Source organism: Oculina patagonica, chromosome 12 (genome assembly GCF_052425735.1).
Source record: "Oculina patagonica isolate OP01 chromosome 12, crgOcupat, whole genome shotgun sequence".
Taxonomy (NCBI): domain Eukaryota; kingdom Metazoa; phylum Cnidaria; class Anthozoa; order Scleractinia; family Oculinidae; genus Oculina; species Oculina patagonica.
Window position 1 is genome coordinate 13876584 of NC_135769.1, and position 20497 is coordinate 13897080.

At 35.7% G+C, this 20497-nt stretch overlaps 1 protein-coding gene and 1 non-coding gene across 3 annotated transcripts in view; both read right to left on the reverse strand.

Moving 5' to 3' along the window:
- LOC144632675 (BAI1-associated protein 3-like) overlaps window positions 1-20497 on the reverse strand; it is a 52359-nt gene that overhangs the window by 22429 nt on the left and 9433 nt on the right. For both annotated transcript variants that reach the window (XM_078491365.1, XM_078491364.1), the window contains exons 3-13: window positions 19673-19780; window positions 15941-16048; window positions 9025-9084; window positions 8462-8489; window positions 7776-7814; window positions 6660-6849; window positions 6186-6230; window positions 5133-5210; window positions 4471-4561; window positions 3535-3642; window positions 3135-3239 (exon numbers count right to left, since the gene is read on the reverse strand). In XM_078491365.1, coding sequence (XP_078347491.1) covers window positions 3135-3239; window positions 3535-3642; window positions 4471-4561; window positions 5133-5210; window positions 6186-6230; window positions 6660-6849; window positions 7776-7814; window positions 8462-8489; window positions 9025-9084; window positions 15941-16048; window positions 19673-19780 — 960 coding nt within the window. The remainder of the gene's footprint in view (window positions 1-3134; window positions 3240-3534; window positions 3643-4470; window positions 4562-5132; window positions 5211-6185; window positions 6231-6659; window positions 6850-7775; window positions 7815-8461; window positions 8490-9024; window positions 9085-15940; window positions 16049-19672; window positions 19781-20497) is intronic.
- On the reverse strand, window positions 9697-9769 carry Trnal-uag (transfer RNA leucine (anticodon UAG)). The gene has a single exon. It is a non-coding gene; the product is annotated as a tRNA-Leu (tRNA).

A 20497-nucleotide genomic window follows, 5' to 3' on the forward strand; every position in this document is an offset into this window, starting at 1 on the left:
GCGTACAGGACATGTAAAACGGCAGTAACATGCATGCTTACTAGGTAAGTACTAATCTTAGTGACAGACCAAAGGATAACACATACAGGACATGTAAAACAGCAGTTACCAGGTAAGTACTAATCTTAGTGACGGACCAAAGGATAGCGCATACAGGACATGTAAAACGGCAGTAACATGCATGCTTACTAGGTAAGTACTAATCTTAGTGACAAACCAAAGGATAACAAATACAGGACATGTAAAACGGCAGTAACATGCATGCTTACCAGGTAAGTACTAATCTTAGTAACAGACCAAAGGATAACACATACAGGACATGTAAAACGGCAGTAACATGCATGCTTACCAGGTAAGTACTAATCTTAGTGACAGACCAAAGTATAACACATACAGGACATGTAAAACGGCAGTAACATGCATGCTTACTAGGTAAGTACTAATCTTAGTGACAGACAAAAGGATAGCACATACAGGACATGTAAAACGGCAGTAACATGCATGCTTACCAGGTAAGTACTAATCTTAGTGACAGACCAAAGGATAACACATACAGGACATGTGAAACGGCAGTAACATGCATGCTTACTAGGTAAGTACTAATCTTAGTGACGGACCAAAGGATAACACATACAGGACATGTAAAACGGCAGTAACATGCATGCTTACCAGGTAAGTACTAATCTTAGTGACGGACCAAAGGATAGCGCATACAGGACATGTAAAACGGCAGTAACATGCATGCTTACTAGGTAAGTACTAATCTTAGTGACAAACCAAAGGATAACAAATACAGGACATGTAAAACGGCAGTAACATGCATGCTTACCAGGTAAGTACTAATCTTAGTAACAGACCAAAGGATAACACATACAGGACATGTAAAACGGCAGTAACATGCATGCTTACCAGGTAAGTACTAATCTTAGTGACAGACCAAAGGATAACACATACAGGACATGTAAAACGGCAGTAACATGCATGCTTACTAGGTAAGTACTTATCTTAGTGACAGACAAAAGGATAGCACATACAGGACATGTAAAACGGCAGTAACATGCATGCTTACCAGGTAAGTACTAATCTTAGTGACAGACCAAAGGATAACACATACAGGACATGTAAAACAGCAGTTACCAGGTAAGTACTAATCTTAGTGACGGACCAAAGGATAGCGCATACAGGACATGTAAAACGGCAGTAACATGCATGCTTACTAGGTAAGTACTAATCTTAGTGACAAACCAAAGGATAACAAATACAGGACATGTAAAACGGCAGTAACATGCATGCTTACCAGGTAAGTACTAATCTTAGTAACAGACCAAAGGATAACACATACAGGACATGTAAAACGGCAGTAACATGCATGCTTACCAGGTAAGTACTAATCTTAGTGACAGACCAAAGTATAACACATACAGGACATGTAAAACGGCAGTAACATGCATGCTTACTAGGTAAGTACTAATCTTAGTGACAGACAAAAGGATAGCACATACAGGACATGTAAAACGGCAGTAACATGCATGCTTACCAGGTAAGTACTAATCTTAGTGACAGACCAAAGGATAACACATACAGGACATGTGAAACGGCAGTAACATGCATGCTTACTAGGTAAGTACTAATCTTAGTGACGGACCAAAGGATAACACATACAGGACATGTAAAACGGCAGTAACATGCATGCTTACCAGGTAAGTACTAATCTTAGTGACGGACCAAAGGATAGCGCATACAGGACATGTAAAACGGCAGTAACATGCATGCTTACTAGGTAAGTACTAATCTTAGTGACAAACCAAAGGATAACAAATACAGGACATGTAAAACGGCAGTAACATGCATGCTTACCAGGTAAGTACTAATCTTAGTAACAGACCAAAGGATAACACATACAGGACATGTAAAACGGCAGTAACATGCATGCTTACCAGGTAAGTACTAATCTTAGTGACAGACCAAAGGATAACACATACAGGACATGTAAAACGGCAGTAACATGCATGCTTACTAGGTAAGTACTTATCTTAGTGACAGACAAAAGGATAGCACATACAGGACATGTAAAACGGCAGTAACATGCATGCTTACCAGGTAAGTACTAATCTTAGTGACAGACCAAAGGATAACACATACAGGACATGTGAAACGGCAGTAACATGCATGCTTACTAGGTAAGTACTAATCTTAGTGACGGACCAAAGGATAACACAAACAGGACATGTAAAACGGCAGTAACATGCATGCTTACCAGGTAAGTACTAATCTTAGTGACGGACCAAAGGATAGCGCATACAGGACATGTAAAACGGCAGTAACATGCATGCTTACTAGGTAAGTACTAATCTTAGTGACAAACCAAAGGATAACAAATACAGGACATGTAAAACGGCAGTAACATGCATGCTTACCAGGTAAGTACTAATCTTAGTAACAGACCAAAGGATAACACATACAGGACATGTAAAACGGCAGTAACATGCATGCTTACCAGGTAAGTACTAATCTTAGTGACAGACCAAAGGATAACACATACAGGACATGTAAAACGGCAGTAACATGCATGCTTACTAGGTAAGTACTAATCTTAGTGACAGACAAAAGGATAGCACATACAGGACATGTAAAACGGCAGTAACATGCATGCTTACCAGGTAAGTACTAATCTTAGTGACAGACCAAAGGATAACACATACAGGACATGTGAAACGGCAGTAACATGCATGCTTACTAGGTAAGTACTAATCTTAGTGACGGACCAAAGGATAGCACATACAGGACATGTAAAACGGCAGTAACATGCATGCTTACCAGGTAAGTACTAATCTTAGTGACGGACCAAAGGATAGCACATACAGGACATGTAAAACGGCAGTAACATGCATGCTTACCAGGTAAGTACTAATCTTAGTGACGGACCAAAGGATAGCGCATACAGGACATGTAAAACGGCAGTAACATGCATGCTTATCAGGTTACTAATCTTAGTGACAGACAAAAGGATAGCACATACAGCACATGTAAAACGGCAGCAACATGCATGCTTACCAGGTAAGTACTAATCTTAGTGACAGACAAAAGGATAGCACATACAGGACATGTAAAACGGCAGTAACATGCATGCCTACCTGGCAATGTTCGCAGCCATACTTGATAAATTCTCTTAAAAAAGCGCCATGAATATCTAAGGCTGTTGGGTACAGATGCTGTATCTCATATGGAATATCTGGTTTCTGGGGAAAATATAGATAAACAAGTTTTGAATTGCTTTATAATTTGCTTCCCGGCTTAACTAACTTATGGAGGAAAATTTCAAGAATGTGTTTAACAAGTAAGTACGAGTAGCGCTATATAAAAGATCATAACCCAAGTTTATCATGTTGTTGAACTGCACAGCCACTTCACTTTTTTCCCTATACAGAATAACTGTAAATGCCTGGTCCCAGTAGCAAACACCAGACTCGATAAGATATTAAAAAGAATCATTTTTGTAAATGTTACATGTTAAACAAGGTACATTTAAGATACCTTTCCAGTTGTTAGGGTGATTTTAAGGTGACAGTCACCATCTACTCGTGATTTTGAAGAACGTCCTTCAAGTTTAAACCACTTGTCGATGCCATTAGCTGGAATATCCTGAAACATTATAAAAATTGTAAACAAGTTGGTAGTGAGTTTATTAAATGCCTGAAGTAAGGTAGACGAAAACGTAAAGCTTTGGGAAAGGTACAAGTTACAAAGCAGTGTGAAGACAGACTCTTATGCAGTCCATAGTTAGTAAACTATGTCCAGACAATAACCATTTCATAGACCTTCGAACGTGAAATTTGTTTCAAAGGAACTCAAGTGTAAATTCTGCCGGGAGTTTGGTGCTGAAATTGACTGTACTCTGTACAGAATGACTTTGTTGACGTTATTTACTTAAATAAAGTGTATGTATGTATGTATGTATGTATGTATGTATGTATGTATGTATGTATGTATGTATGTATGTATGTGTGTGTGTGTGTGTGTGTGTGTGTGTATGTATGTATGTATGTATGTATGTATGTATGTATGTATGTATGTATGTATGTATCAGTATGTATGTATCATGTATGTATGTATGTATGTATGTATGTATGTATGTATGTATGTATGTATGTATGTATGTATGTATGTATGTATGTATGTATGTATGTATGTATGTATGTATGTATGTATGTATGTATGTATGTATTTACTCATAAGCATAACCTCTCCATTTTCGTCGCCAAGCTTTAAGGTATGGCAAATTAAAAGAGACTGCACATTTTCAAGTATTTAAAGCAAGCATACAAGGAAATGTTTGAACATAAAGCAAGATGCGTGTACATGTATGGCTGTGGTAACTTTTACGACACAGTCAGTGTAATCAGTGAATGATGTAATTAACTATAAGTGAGTGAACATGTCTGCATGTCAACAAAGATCGCTATGCTGTACCTTGACAGGTATTTCGATGTATCCAAGAAAATCATCAACATTGCCATCCTGGCTTGATTTTCTCGCAGATTGCATCACATCTTTGAAAAATCTAAACAACAAAGTCGACTGGTATTTAATAATAGATTATTAATCTCACATGATCTATTTAACAATTAAATGGCAAGCTCGAGGTTTCTATCGGCTGATAGTTGACAAGGGGCAAAGCCGAGTGAGCCTTTTTATTGTTTTATTGTTTTAGCCATAACTCAGAGACTGATGCACATCTTAAGTACACACTTTGCAAAAAAGAACGTCTTCTGACCAAGTTTTTAAATATGAAAATGATCTAGCCATATTTTGCGGCCCCTTTTCTCCCCGGCAGATTTGTATCACAGAGTAAGCTCTCCAATAAATTATCTTACAAAAGTTTTGATAAGTGAGAATGGGAGGCCATTTTGAAAACCAGCTTCCAACTTGTATACTACAGTGGACACAACAGTGTAGAACTAGAGTAGCCAACAAAATTGCAACATTTGCATTAGTATACTAGTAAATTGTATATGGTTCAGAAAAAGGTAATAAGGAAATATTGACCAGCAATTAAGTATTCTATTTTGGCTGATTTTAGTTTTTGGCCCTCTCAGCTGTCTAAGTCATACGACAAATAATGTTAAATTTACCTTCCCATTCCAGATATTCCTTTTATTTTTGAAAGTTTGCTGTCTTCTTCCTTAAGTAATGCCTTGTCATCACAATCCCTTAAGTCAATAACACCAATATCACATTTTGCTGTTTATAACCATCAAGTTTGCACTGAGTTTACAGGATTTACAGTGTATCATTTTCAGCCATTTCTAGGTGTGAAGATGTACTGTTTTAGCACTTAATGAGTAAAAACATTTCTATGTGTATTTTTTGGTCTCCTGGTTAGAACAACAACAAATACTGGTAATTTATTTATTATTTGTGTCCTTCAAATTTGTGTCTGACATTGTATATTCTTTTTCAAATTGAAGGGCAAAGTTGTCATATCAGTGACAACAGTAAGTAAGTTCTTAATACTGCATTGTTTGTATATACATTTGGTTTAATTTTAACCACTTTACTTGTAGCACTAAGAATTTTGACCATTTATCAATTCTTTCATTTCACTTACAAGTGTGCTAGATCAGTGTGACAAAAACTGCTGTAGCAATATTCAACTGTGTATCCCGGGGGGGGGGGGGGGTAAAAAAGTTTTATACGGGGAGGCTTCGCCCCGAGTTCTAACCCCCTTTCCTTTTATATACCATTTTTGACAGAAATTGTACCCCTTTTGTATACCTTTAACTGAAAAAAGGTACCCCTTTCATATACCTAAGAGACATGGCGTGGACTTAAAATAGGACGTTTTCTTGTCATTTTTATGTAGCGCTTAATAAATTAAAATAATACAGCCATAAATTGCGTCTGTTCGAAATATTTTAATTAAAGGCCCTTTTAAAGAGCCAAAAGACAGATTTCCATACCCTTTCATATACTTAAACTCGTGAAATCCCTACCCTTTTATATACCTGAAGCCTGAAAAAGGTACCCCTTTCGGGGGGAGCCTCCCCGTATAGGCCATTATAGGGAGTACCCCCCCCCAGGCTGTGTATCTGCAATGTAAATAGGTACCCTCTTATTTGTATATAATAATATTAATCTGTGTGTAAGTATGTATTGATTGCACTAAACAAATACACAATACTGACCAAATGTCCAGATGAAATATCTCTGTGTTTAAGTTACTAACTTTCCTACAATAAAGAAAAGTAAGTAATGTACATTAGAAATGAGAATTTTTAAATTAAATTTGATTGACCTAAGGATACAAGTTGAGCAACTCGATACCCAAAAGAATACATCTCTAACACGTATCAAACATGAGCTACTGCAGCCGTGTATGTACCTAACAGGCTACAATTATAGTAATTATGGTATATTTTTATTCACCTAAACTGTTTAGAACTTCTTTTTTTTTATTTATCTTATTATAAGAACAGCACAGGATCACATTTTTACATGATCTACATCTTATAAATCATAGAAATGACAACATAAAAATGTGAAACCAAAAACCACAGATGAGCGACAGATACCAATAACTTCTAAAAAATTTGGAATTTGAGAAATTCCTTCTGTTATGGTACAAAAGAGGCTTTATCACTAAGTTAAATTTGGCTTACATTGTGAATGTTTCGTTCCAAACCGGGTCAAGAGTGTTTTCCTTTACTTGTGTCATATGAATAGACGCTCCATCAAGAACATCCCTGATTGTGCTCTTGGATTTCTTGCGAGACACTTTGATTTTTTTCGTCTTCTCTTCTTCATTTTCCTCTGTCATTAATCCTAACATGCAGTAGGGGTCACTTAACCCTGAAAGAAAGGGAAATTGAATCAGTTTACAGAGTAATTACTTTCACCTATGAAGGAATGAGGGTAACTTTGACATCATATTTTGTTGCTGTGGCAACATCAGAAGAGGTCAGATACCCTATATTTTACCTTTTGAGACTATAATTGTATACTACTGGAGGAAAGTTTTTTTATTTTAATACATTTTTACAAAGATTAAAAAAACTGTCAGCATGGTTCAGAGCTATACTGTTTTTAAATGAATTTAAGGTGGCTCTAAACCCAATCAATAGATTCTTTTTAACTTATAAAAAGATTTCGTTTGCCGAATGGATAAAAATGTATCAAAAACAAAAATTTCACTGACTAAATTAGATTCAAATGGTCATGTTTTTATTTTACAACATTGTCATATTTTTCAGATAAGGTACCAGTCTTTTTTTACATTTAAATTTAATTGTAATCTACTAGCGGTCACTTCTGAAGATGTATGTAAAAAATCCAAGTTTTTAAACTGGCATGCGTTTGTTTGTCATGTTTGTCACAGCAATGTGCTTTTTATTTTTACTGATGGTATTTTTGACCTTTATATATTCATATTGCCATTGCAATTAATTTTAACATCATTTGGATCAAACTCTGTCTACCAATAAAAGCTTTTATAACTGGTTTACAACAAAGGTTTTCAGGCACTCCAAGGGGCTAGCTGTAATAGCTGAATGCCAAAGTTGGAAAAGTCTAAACTACTGTGGGCCATACAGGTCTTGAGCAAAAGAAAAAATAAAGTTAACAAAAATTAATGTACAGTTCATTGTATAGGAAGAGAATACCAGAAATCAGTATTTTCTAGTCCAAAGTGCACAATGGAATAACTGCAGGCAAATGTAATAAAATTAAAGTCATAGAGCATTCATAATCGTTTTACTGTATACAATAATGCATAATACCATTTGCATCTTTTGCTTCCAAATGTCTGGCTTCAATAACTAAAATAAAACCAAATGAAGTGGGTAACCAAGTGTACATGTTTGGCCTCTTATTATATGCAAAGTTGCTTTCAAAAGTTCATAACTTAGTACTTTTTATAAAGCCTCAGAGTGGTACACAAGCTTTAAGGAAATTGGGTATACAGAGAATTAAGTCACAAGTGGATATTAATGATATCCCACCATGAAATGCCACTGTCTATTCTATCCCAGGTGTATAACTTAAAAAATAAGTTATAAAATAATTATTGTACACATACTGTACATGTACTTATATAACGATTGTGCAAACAATTTCAAACTTAGAACTTTCTTTCGAAAGATTGACATCATAATTATGATGGTTGTCAAACAATTTTAAAGATTTTTTAAGTCCCTAAATATTTCTGAAGACTGTAAAACTAAAAAAACATGTACTATATGAATAACCTCAACCATTGCCAGGAACATCAATGTGCCGGATACTGGCTGGCTTTCCAGTCTCAATCATTATTAGCATGTTAATTGTACATAGAAAAAAATACTTAAAGGCACCAGCAAACCTACCGGTACATCAAACAAGAAACTGAGCACATGAATCAAGTGTTACAATAAAAGGAGAACTGCTTATTATACAACTAAACAACTACAGTCTGCAGAAATTTTACCTTCCACCTTCATCATACATGTTGGAGGCTACAAAGAGAATAAAATGACCTTGTAAGTGAAACTGACAAAAAATGAACATACGAGGCCTGTAATTTGTAGAGCTACAGGTACTGGGTGTGTTTTTGTCAGTTTCTGACTTGCACATCATTACTTAGTGCACACATGGAACACAGCAATTTATTAGGTACTGACAACTGCTTAGGGTACCTACTATACAGCATTATTGCTGATAATTTGTTTGTCACATACATGATAGATATTGTTTGTTTGCTCCTTATGACCAAAACCATGCTACCAAACCATGGTACCAAAGCGTATAATTATAATCCCGAATCATAACCAAAAATATCATTCTTTCATACAGTATATTTTGCTATAATAATTACAGCTGTACATACAACTACAAGTTAACAACTATTGTCAACTTCATCTCAAATTGGAATTGCTTCAAAATTGATTGTTTACAAGAAACTTAAAAAATTATATGCCTGAACAAGATTTTGGAAGTAAATAAACTTAAGTAAAAGACAGTTGTCTTATAAAAACCAGAAATAATACTCACTTCCCTTTCTTTTGTCTTTGCATAAAGATTTCTGTGTGTCTCCTCTGATATGTTAAGGGCCTGCCAAGACATTCAAAAACTATCATGTCTCACCAACTGAAGTTTAAATGGCTGTCAATTAATTAAGACAGGTTATAACTGTGACATTATATGCCCCTTGATATTTGTGATTTATGTATAAGGACAGGTTAATCTGTCTGTTGCAAAGGGGACATTTCTAAGGGACACTAAATTTTGATTTGTTTAATACATGTACTAGGTATTTGTCTGTTATTTCTGGTTATCTATTGAGGCTTTAGGTCTTGGAAAACATTTTTCTAAAATGTATTCCAAGTTAGATCACAAAAATTATAATAACCGGTATGCAATGCATACTAAGGCGAGGACGTTCCAGTAAAGTAAGTCAGTATGTTAAAAATTCCAGACGAAGAACTGAGAAGAGACCTTTCGGGCTTCGTTTTTTTGTTGTCCTATTTCAGACTGTGACATCACTCTTGAGAATCACTTCTTTCAAATTCAGAAAAATTCTCTTGGTGTTCAGATAGTTAACAAGACGCCTAAAGCTTAATGCTTAAAACCGGGCGGTTGATGTTTAACTACTTTATTAGACAAGTACAGCAAATATAGCATGATAAATTTTGCATTAACTGAAAAACTCGGAAAAAAATTCCGAGTACCAGATGGGATTTGAACCCACGACCCTCCGTGTTCTAGGACGGATGCTCTACCACTGAGCTACTGGGACTCTGTGGCGAGCAAGGGTGAAATGTACAGCAAAAACGTACAGCAAAAACTTTTAAAATACCATTTAATTTATATTGAGTAACACGCAAGTCTGTGGATTGCTTGTCCATGCTTGGACAAATTCCTGCTTAGGCTTTCAAATTTTTATTTTTCTTCCGAATACTTAATAACCTAGGTATTGAAAACGTTTTGTGTGCGATCTTAAATAAATGAACTCAAACCAGTTAAATGGCAGTACAAATGATCTCCGACCGAAACAAAAACAATTTCGTTAAAAACTAAGACGTGTTTTTACATGTAAACATTTTTAAAAATGTACCACACCAAAAAAATGGGAATAAGAACAAGATAAGAAAGCTTTTCAGCTTTCAAACATGCAAGCTCTTCACGTCAATTTTGGGAAGCAGTCACGCAAACGCAAGTTCTTGATTGCGTGATTCATTGCAGGTCATTTCTCCATCGCCGTTCGGTTCCGACTGAAACTCAAAACCCTTGAATGAAAAACAAAAAATATATATTTTATATTCCTCGCTAAAAAGAGCGGAGTAACCAGAAAATTACAGTATTGGCTCCTGCTCGAATAAAACGAGTAACATAAATAATAAAAAAAAAACGAATAAAACGAGTCAAATATCAAGAATAACAGAAAAATTTCTAAACAAAATTACAAAAGAAAATAAAAAGACTAAAAAAGGGCATGCATTAGACCACATGTATTAGATAACAGATGCTGTTAAAAATCTCAACAAAATGTGAAAAAAAGATTCAAGATGAGGCGAAGAAACATTTGAATTGCATTAAAAATTTTGAATCCTTAAAAGCCGTGAAAATACTGATGCCGTGATAAAATTTAATTAATTATACGCGCCGAAGGGCAAGTTTTCATTTTTGCCGTCTATTATTTCACACGATGGCTTTACCGATTTACATTCCATTCTAGTTTGAAGAAATTATTATATTATTACTTTGCATTACCATTTTGTTTTGTGAGTTCTTGAAAAGCGTGCAAGTAAAGTTTTTACATCAAGAACAAAATAAGGTTCTTTTGTTGTGTAAACATTCAATTCGTCTGTGACACACGACTTTGTCGGCCCAACTGTACACGGATGGAAATAGACAAAATGGACACAATTCTTGCTAAATGAAAAGCATCTTCAAAGTAGAGTCCGGGAGCCGTTTTTAAATGCAGGAGCTTGCTGCAAAAACATCGACCTCAGCGACCTGTCGAAACAATCACCAGTTTCGGACTCCAGTACTCGCTTGAGTCGAACGCTTGAATAAAAACACAAAAATATATCTTTCGCGTTTAACAGAAATCGGGGTATTAGATAAAATTTTAATTGCTCCTGCTGAGTAAATATCAAAAGTGCGGGATCTGAATCCTGGCCAAGAAAGCGGCCGAGTGAACTACTACGACAAATAACGCAAATATGTAAACACCAACTTGGTGCCTCAATCTATAAATAGATGCCGTGTTCGTTTCAAAAGCCCAAAAAGGCAACTATTAAATACAAATGTGAAAAAATAAAAAAGAAACATGAAAACGTTTTAGATGAATTTTTATTCAAGATGGGGTCAAGAAACATTTTAAAAGGCAAAAAGATTTAGAAAATTTCAAAAACGTGAAATTTTGCATGCCGTGGTAGAATTTAATTAAATGTATTAAATTACCCGCGCCAAGACTTCATTTTCATTTTGCAGACCATTTGTTTTACTTGCTGGCTTTGCGGATACCTTCACAAATACCATCATAGTTCGTAGAAATACTATACATTACCATTTTGTTGACTGAAGTCTTGGGAAGTGTGTAAGTAAAGCTTTTACATCAAGAACAAAAATAAGATTATTTCGCTGTGCAAACATTCAATCGTCTCTGATACGCGACTTTGCCGGCTCAACTGTACACGGATGAAAATGGACACAATTTTTTCTATTAAATGAAGAGCATCTTCAAAGTATTCCGGCTCAAAAATTCTCTGGCTACCAGCCCTTTTTTTAAAAGCAGTTATGCGTGAAGCTTGCTGAAAAATCATTGCGTGACTGACGTAGCAGTTTTCAAAAAAAAATAATAATTGCTTGTACGTGTCAAAAAAATCGCCGGTTTCGCAAACCAGTACTCAAACGCTTGAATAACACAAAAATATATATTTCACGCTTAAGAGAATTGAGGGTATTAGATAAAATTTAAAATAGGAGAGTGATTTAATAGCTTCTGCCGAGTAAACATCAAGGGTGCGTGATTTGAATCCTGGCCAAGAAAGTGGCCGAGCGGGTCTGGAACGATTTACCGACAAGTACTACTACTACTACTACTACTACTACTACTACTACGACGAAAAAATTCCGGGCGATTTATGAACCGGGCCGGCCCAGTCTCCCCGCCCGGTTAAAAACAAGTTCTCTGGGGAGCATCATGTGATTTTGAAATGGGCAATTTACACTGACAAAGCCAAAAATGTCTATTGAGTGAAAATGCGAGTCCAAAAGATGTGTGAATTACAGCAAGGAGCCCAAATGTGTGACCACTTTTAATTAATTCACATTCTTTCGTGCAAGGAAAATTGTGAATACATTAAAAGTGGCCACCCTTTTGGGCTCCTCACTGTAAGTCGAAAGTTGAGATACTGAGTCATTTGCTATAAAGGGGGAAAATGGGTTTGTCAGGTAAATAAAATTTTAAAATACAGTACTTTGTTTCCAGTGGTGTTTTTAGTTGTGGATTCCAAGGAAAGGTTAGTTTCTAACCAATGTTAATGTAATTAATAAAAGGCAAATTGTAAGCTGCTTTGATCACATAATTGGCAATTTAATTCGTACAACTCTAATAAGATGTCTTTTATCATGACTTTTGACAATGGAAGGCAACATATTTTGTAACTTTACTAGACAGCGAGGAAACTTCCACAACTTTGGCAGGAATAAAATGTCTACAAATAATGTATCTAGATTGCCTCTTGTTTCAATGTGGCTTAAAGTTGTCTGCACTGACTGTGCAATCTGTAATGTAAATTTTGTGCAGTAAGTCCAAAAACTTAATATCATTTAGAGGTAAAACACGCACGGCAAGGAAGTACAAGTTTCCAGGAAGTTAAGTTGATATAGTATCTTGATTTACTCTTGTTAAATTTAAATGGGGCTGAAAGTTGTTTGCACTTTCTGTACAATTTGTGATGCAAGTAAGTCCAATAAGTCCAACATCTTGATACAGTGCACTGATGTGGAGTCTAGGAAGTAGAGTTGATACAGTGGTTTGCCAGACATGAATTTGAATTGAAGAATCTTTCAGTAGCAAATCCAGAGATGTTTTACACAGTTTATTTTTTTAACTTAGGTGTTATTGCTACATGGTTTTCGCTGTGTTTTGTTTAAATATATCTGCCATTCATAGTGAGGATTGGGCTGTCTATATATTGCATAGAGGCAGAATAGAGGCCAATAACCAGTTCCAGTGAAAGCAGTTCCAATGCAATAGCCACATTCACACATTCACGCTGCTTCTTGACAAAGTGCAGATTAAACATATTGAAGCAATTAGGACAAAACACAGCTGTCAGTGGATTCTTTGAAAACTGTATTTTGGATGTTTTCTGTTGAAAGAATCAATTGTTAAAAATTTAATAATTGTTTAATAATTGTTTTACACATATTTGTTTAGACACCAAGACTTTTTCCTGAAACACATCTTTCTACATGTACACTATGCTTCTTAAATCATTTACTAGTTATTATGGCCTACAAAAATGTATATACTCTTTTTTGGTTGCTATTAAACCACACAGCTTTAAGGTCACTTTAGTGTGTCTTGAGAACACCAGTTTGGACTCTTGATTTATTTAGATTTGTATAAAATTAATGTGATCAATTGTAGTTCTGTTATCAGTGGTAAAGCCTGAAATAAGTTTGTTTGTATCCATATTTTACAATCATTTGTTTATATTTACTGCTGCTTTGCACACCATTATTAAAATCAATGTTGAAATCATGCTTACCTAGTAGTATACGAAAACGTTCTGTTGACAGAAGGGATCGCGAATGAAGCTCTCTCAATGCTTAGTGATCTATAAATTCTAGCAAATTAAATATAACAACATCTAGCAGATATTTAGCCTTTTAAAATCGTTATTTCGATTCCATAAATACTTTGACCATTATGTAAAAAAGTACATGTACAAGCAAACTGATATAAATTTTTGATAGCTCACCTCAGCAGTTGTGGCAACATATTCTTCTGCACTTCTCCTCTTCAGTTAAAGCTCAGGTTACAATGTCGCCAGTAGTTCAGATCACAAATATATCAATTCTGATGTTTAATTAGCCGTGCTTATATTGCTTTCAATGCTTTATATCCAGTTCAACTTCAGTCTTGAAAGGCAAAGGTTTGGCCGAAACAGCACTCACCAGCTGACTGACTCCCAGCTCGTAAACCACAATTTAGTTTGGTGTGTCGATAAGGTTTTTGTGTACTATGATATCTCAATATGTTTTTAAGTGAGCGCAAAAAATATCAGCTTCTAATCTTTCTTCGAGTCAAGGCTTCTGGCTGCGAAAAAGTCTCAAACCAAGATGGCGGACGCAAACAAATCTCAAGCCATATTCTTAGTTACCATTCCCCCTCGGTTCGAATCATCACATCGCCCATCGGGACCCCAAACCGCTTATCGCTTCATAACATAATGCTCGGGACTAACGTCCTCGCCTAAAAAGGGCTGTACTGCAGAGTGGGGGTGGGGGGGGGGGGTAGAAAATTTGGCTTTTTAATTTTTTTTTATTTTATTCTTTTTAATGAATCTGAATGGATTCTGAAATGCTGTTCTGAGCCTAATGGATTTTTGTTTTACATTTTTCCCCAACACGTGTTTATAATTGACTAAACTGTTCAATGGTTTTTCCAATGTAGCAGAAGTTAACAACAGCAGCTACCATCGCTGAGGGGAAGCTGCAGAAGGGAAAATTTGTCCTTTTCAGTATTCATATTAAACAAGCAGTTATAAAAGATGATAATAATATCACATTTTAATAATTGTGTAACAATTTCACAATTTCATGATGTTTAAAACTTTTTTATAGCTTGTGATGTTTAAAGTGGCTCCGTAGTTATTCCAGGCACACTCGTCCATGTCAGACTTTGCGTTATAACTTTTTCGACTTTGACGTGATGGCTATGAAACTTTGGGAAAGCCTTCGCCTATCATTCAGTAATGATATGATTTAATTTGATTTCACTGGTGAAAAATATTTTCAATGTTACTGGCGTTTAACGGGACTCCACTTTTTGGACAAAATCGCGTCCAGTAAAAAAATTTGCTGATAAGTTTTTGCTCAATTTCTAGAAATTATCAGCTTATATTCACTTAATACACACCATAGCCAAGTTTCAGGAAAATCGTCAGAGCAGAAGTCCGGAAATACTAAGGTCATGTAAATTCAACGCTTACATTCTATTAAAAGTTTCTATACTTGACGCTCATCGACAAAACAAGCTACGACCCCAAATTTTCGTGAGAAGCCTCTCCAATGCTTGCTAAATCAGAGTGCCTAGCCGATTGTTAATCGTGCAAACCGTTAAAAAGTATTCACTAGTTCTGTAAACATTATAAAATGCATGAAAACCTTCTTCACCCTCCAAAGTTGCGTTTTGCAGCATTTTGCGAAAATTATACCGCAGTTTTGCGCCAAACTCCTGCCACATAAATTTCAATGTACTGCAAAATGTTTGCATCGATTTTTGTTGCTGTGCCTTGCTGTGAGCTGGAGAATTCTTCTTGCAATGGGATTGTAAACTACTCCGCGACTGAAAGCAGGCGAGCAGTTCTGTTTATATAATTATGAATACGAAATAAGCATGTGCGTCATTTGTTCCAAGAATTTGCACCTATATGGTCTTAATAGAAGACATTAATTTCCTATAACTGTACTTAACAACCCAACAAGCCAGCCATATTGACACATGGTTTTTGCCATCTTAGTAGGCATTGTATAAGTGGGAACAAAATTGGTGAATACATGCATGCATGTACGATATACTGCAAGACTGTAAAACTGTGGTAGAAAATGATGTCTCTTGCCAATGCAAAACACCATTTAAATCTATTTACAGCACAGTAAATTGACATGTAAAATTAATTGGCATAGAGACTAAAAATTAATACCAGTGAGAGCTGAGAAACAGTACCTCCTGTGCATACACAAATAAATCCCCAGGGGAGAGGTCTGCTGTCTTGTCTTGTGCTCCAAGCTGGTGTATCACAGTATACAGTAGTTCACAATACAATGCAGCCCGCTATGACAAAACAAAAGAGTGCAAAAAGATAAAAGTTAAAAAAAAATTACCATAAAAGCTCTACAAGAACCCACAAGCAAGTATTTGCTTTTAGTATACACAGATGGTGTTTAAATAAAGATTTTATTAGGCCACCCTCCCTTTTAACCCCTGCTCTAAAAAAACCCTTATCTATCTGAAAGTGTAATCTTTTTAATATTCCCTCTCTTTAAATCCCCCCATTCCCTAGATGGTAAATCATGACAATTTATAAAAGAGGAAACAAGGAAACATTAAACTTTTAAGGTATTCATCCACCACATTTCATGTACTTATTTGTTGCTATTTTGTAAAAATGTTAGCAACAGCACTAAAACAATAAAAAGTTCACTTTATTTCTTTCATAATTATGTACCCTTACTGATATAATATAATTGTGATATATTATATTATGCCTCCATCCTCTTATACTTTTATGGTACAGTATGCCTAGGCCTGAGTATGTCTATAAAAGCTACTGTTACGCATAGTATTAAGGGGATGGGACACTAAGGATATTGAATGGTCTGTTAAGGTAGATGTCATCAGCATAATCTGCAGATTGTGGACTGCAGAATGGGTATAAAAATATCCTGCCTAGGTATAAAATACAGACTACAGTCACTTTGTCCACCTGATATATTTTCAGTTGCAGACTCCTGGGATTTTCTCCATTGAAAAACAGGAAGCTACTGAAAATTAGCTTTAAACTGGGTGGTTAATGTTTAACCACCTCTTTTGCTAGAAATCCTATTAAAGGCTTTATAGATGGACCCAGTAGCATTTATACATGTATTTGCTATTATTTTTTGTTCAACAAAAAGTGTGTTATGTTGAAGTGTTTAAAGCAGGTTCTAAATTCCTCAAGTGGCATGTAATTCAAAACATCCCTCCATCCCATTCCCCTTCCTCCATTAACTTTATATCTTGTAATGGTCATTTCTAACAACTTAGTGTTATTTTGCTTTGTGGTGTAAGCAAGAGTTCCTTGTTGAGTGAAACACATGCAAAAGGGGTATTAATGCATATACATGGTAATCAGGTTAATCAAAATCCCTCTGACCCATTTCCCTAATCTTCCAGTGCTCGAAATTAGCTCCAGTGCTACAAAACTTAATACTGACAACCAAGTCCCCATCAGGGAACCAAAGTCAGGGGTTAGGTTGTCCGGCATTTGCCATAAAGGACAACCTGGATTTTTTCTAATTTAGAGCACTGTTCCTCCATTCAGATAATTTGAAGTGGTGGGTGATGAAACATGGCCCGTTTTAAGCCAATCAATATGCATGACCTTCAATCCCCTACATACAAAAAAAATGAGGGGTACCGTAGATTATGAATTTTTTAAGTCATTTTAAACCCCTTTTTGAAGGCTAGGATGAAGTGAATTATATTTATTGTCCACTTTCCTCACGTCATACTTTTTACTTCGACTTGATCTGTTCAGGAATTTGACACACTTATTCACTTAACTGGCTTCCTTTCAACACTCTTAAATAATCAAATCATTTACTGTCTTTGGTGCATTTGGATCATTGTAATAAGTCCTATATTGACCAAGCTTGTTTGGTCAAGATATCGGCCTTGGTCTTTTGACCTCACACTTGGCCAATTCCTATGAGGGGATAGTTAATTTGTCCTTAAGCCTACATTAGAAGTAGTATTTAAAAACTTCAAGCTTTTATAGCAAAATATTATTTGGATTGATTTGTCTTTTGAAATCTTCAGATGTTGTTTTACTCAACAACCTCCTAATAGTTATAAAACTGCCTTAACCACTGAGAGGTTGTCAAGTACTGCCACTGATTTTTTAGCTGTTTTATTCTGTGAAATATATTTAATACATTTCGAGATTCAAGGCCCTTAAAACAGCAGGAATTATGTATTAAGAAGTTAATGGGTGCACTAATTCCTTATGAATTGAATAACATGTAATAATTAATAAAATTTATAATAATTTATAATAATACTAGTTGTACCTATCGGTAAGTGCCAACGCGCGAAATACTCATGTTTGTTCATAAGAACAGATATTGAATGGTTTTTGATAGAACTATATTTGAAATGACCACTGATATGGTAAATTGTATTTTAGGTAATATGCGAAAAAAGTGCAATTTCTCTGGTGTTCATAAATGACACAGGCTTGATAGCCTGCGTAGCAGGCGCAGTAGTTTCCAGCGCGCATATTCTCGCGATCGCGCACTCTTTTAAACACACTAAAAAACGTACACAGATGTCTGCTATGCAGGCTACGGGTTTGACAGATTGGTAACTCTTGACAAATCTTTATATTCTTTTCAACGTTAAAATGTTACAGCATTCAGCATTCAGCATTCTCATAAGTCAAGAAAACTCTATTTGAAGTCAACAGTCCGCTTTTGATTTTCATGTCTCTCTTCGATCGTAAATCAAAGGACTCCCAAAGTTAAAATATTATTTCATCGTTTTGAAGACCTTGATGTTTATTTTTTCGGCGGTTGAATATTCTGTAGGGTATTCTCTTTCGATTTATAATTCCCTAAAGGTGTATTTATCGGTAAAGGGATGTAATGAATGACCACATTGAAAATTTTAACAGCGAGCTGCGTGGACGCCATTTTGGTCATTTGCTCTCTAGCAAGGAGTGAGAGACTGGGAACCAGTTGGGAAGAACAATACAACCCAAATATGGGGTTTACTTACACCCAAATATGGTCAAAAAAAAAGTCCCTTACGCAGAACTTAAGATTTTCTCTGCCTTTACACTCATACGTACACGGCTCTATGATTCTGCCGCCTCGACAGCCTCACCTCTTGGCTCGGCTGTCTCGTTGGCAATTATAAATTATAATTAATAATTTATTGTAGTTATTAGTACATGTTGGCAACCTTTTTATACAACTTCAAAATTTGATGATGATGATGATGATCATCATCATCATAAGCAAATAAAAGCACCGATAACAGAATATGAAATTTAGCGATATAAAATCACGACGTTTCGACCTCTCCGAGGTCATTTTCAAGTGCGAATAAAAATATAAAATTAGCATAAATATATTAAAATAGTAAAATAGGCAAAATTGTAACGAACGCTGAAATGCGATAAAATATGTAAAAATAAGTGACAAAATATTAATGAAGTTAAAAGGGGTTAAAAAACTTAGAACTACCGAAACAATAAGAGTAATTAAAAAGAAAAAACCGACCTAAACAAATAGTTTTGCACGGATGGAATCGCATTGTTTGTTCAGAGTTGGTTTCAGTTCTTTGATAAAAAACATTTCATAAATAAGGCAGTCAAACTTGCTCTGACACTTCTTCAAAATTCTAAAAAACTGCGCAATGTCATCTGGGGCCATATGGTGTTGTTCCTTGAGGTGTTTGCCAATGGCCGATCCCTTGAGTTCTTCAATACGTTGGTGAAGATTTTACTATTTTAATATATTTATGCTAATTTTATATTTTTATTCGCACTTGAAAATGACCTCGGGGAGGTCGAAACGTCGTGATTTTATATCACTAAATTTCATAACAAAATCTATATCCAAGAAATTACTTATCAGGATAACAGAATAAATGAAAATAAATGAAAAGAATCAATATACAAGTGATTGGTAATACCTGTGTATCATTCAATTCTGTTTCTTCTGTTGCAACAGATGACAACACCTCTGCATCGCATCCTTCATCTTCCTCTGTACGGTCAAGGTTTTCATCAATGACAATGTCCTAAAAGACACCATCTATAATTAAGCTTTTCCCAAGAGTAATAACCATCTACCAGTATTTAATATTTATAAGTTATGTCTTTGTTTGAGCCTAGTGGCCTATCAGGCCAGAGCTTATCTGATTTTCATAGCAGGAATTAAGCCACTAGGAGTATTTCTACTCCCCCTGGCATTCTAATCCATCGCATGGTTAGCCACAGCATTAAATTTGCCAGTACCCATTTATACACCTTGATGAAGAAGGCATTATGAGTGTAAAGTGTCTTGCCTGAGAACCGGGGGGGGGGGGCACCCTGTATATTTTTGGGTGGGGGTGTGCTGCTGGGAATTTGAACCCCTACCCTGATTAACCAGACCATGTTCAGCTGATTTTGTACCCCTATACTAGACTAGATACAGAAAATCGCTACCCTATCCCAGATTTATATTTTTTCAGAACTTTGTCACTATCATTGTTTTTATGGAAAACGATGTGTCAACAACGATGCTGCGAATATTATATTTACATTTAGGAAAGCCTCTTTTCAAATGCTACCCATTTCTAGACCAAAACTCTGTGATTTCTATACCCTATCCCAGACTAAACTGCTTGAAAACCATACCCTTCAAGGCGGCACATACCTATATAGCTCATATATGGGAGTGCCCCCCATGGGCCTGAGAACAGGGTTTGAACCCAGACCAATTAATCTGGAGCCCAGCACACTAACCATTAAGC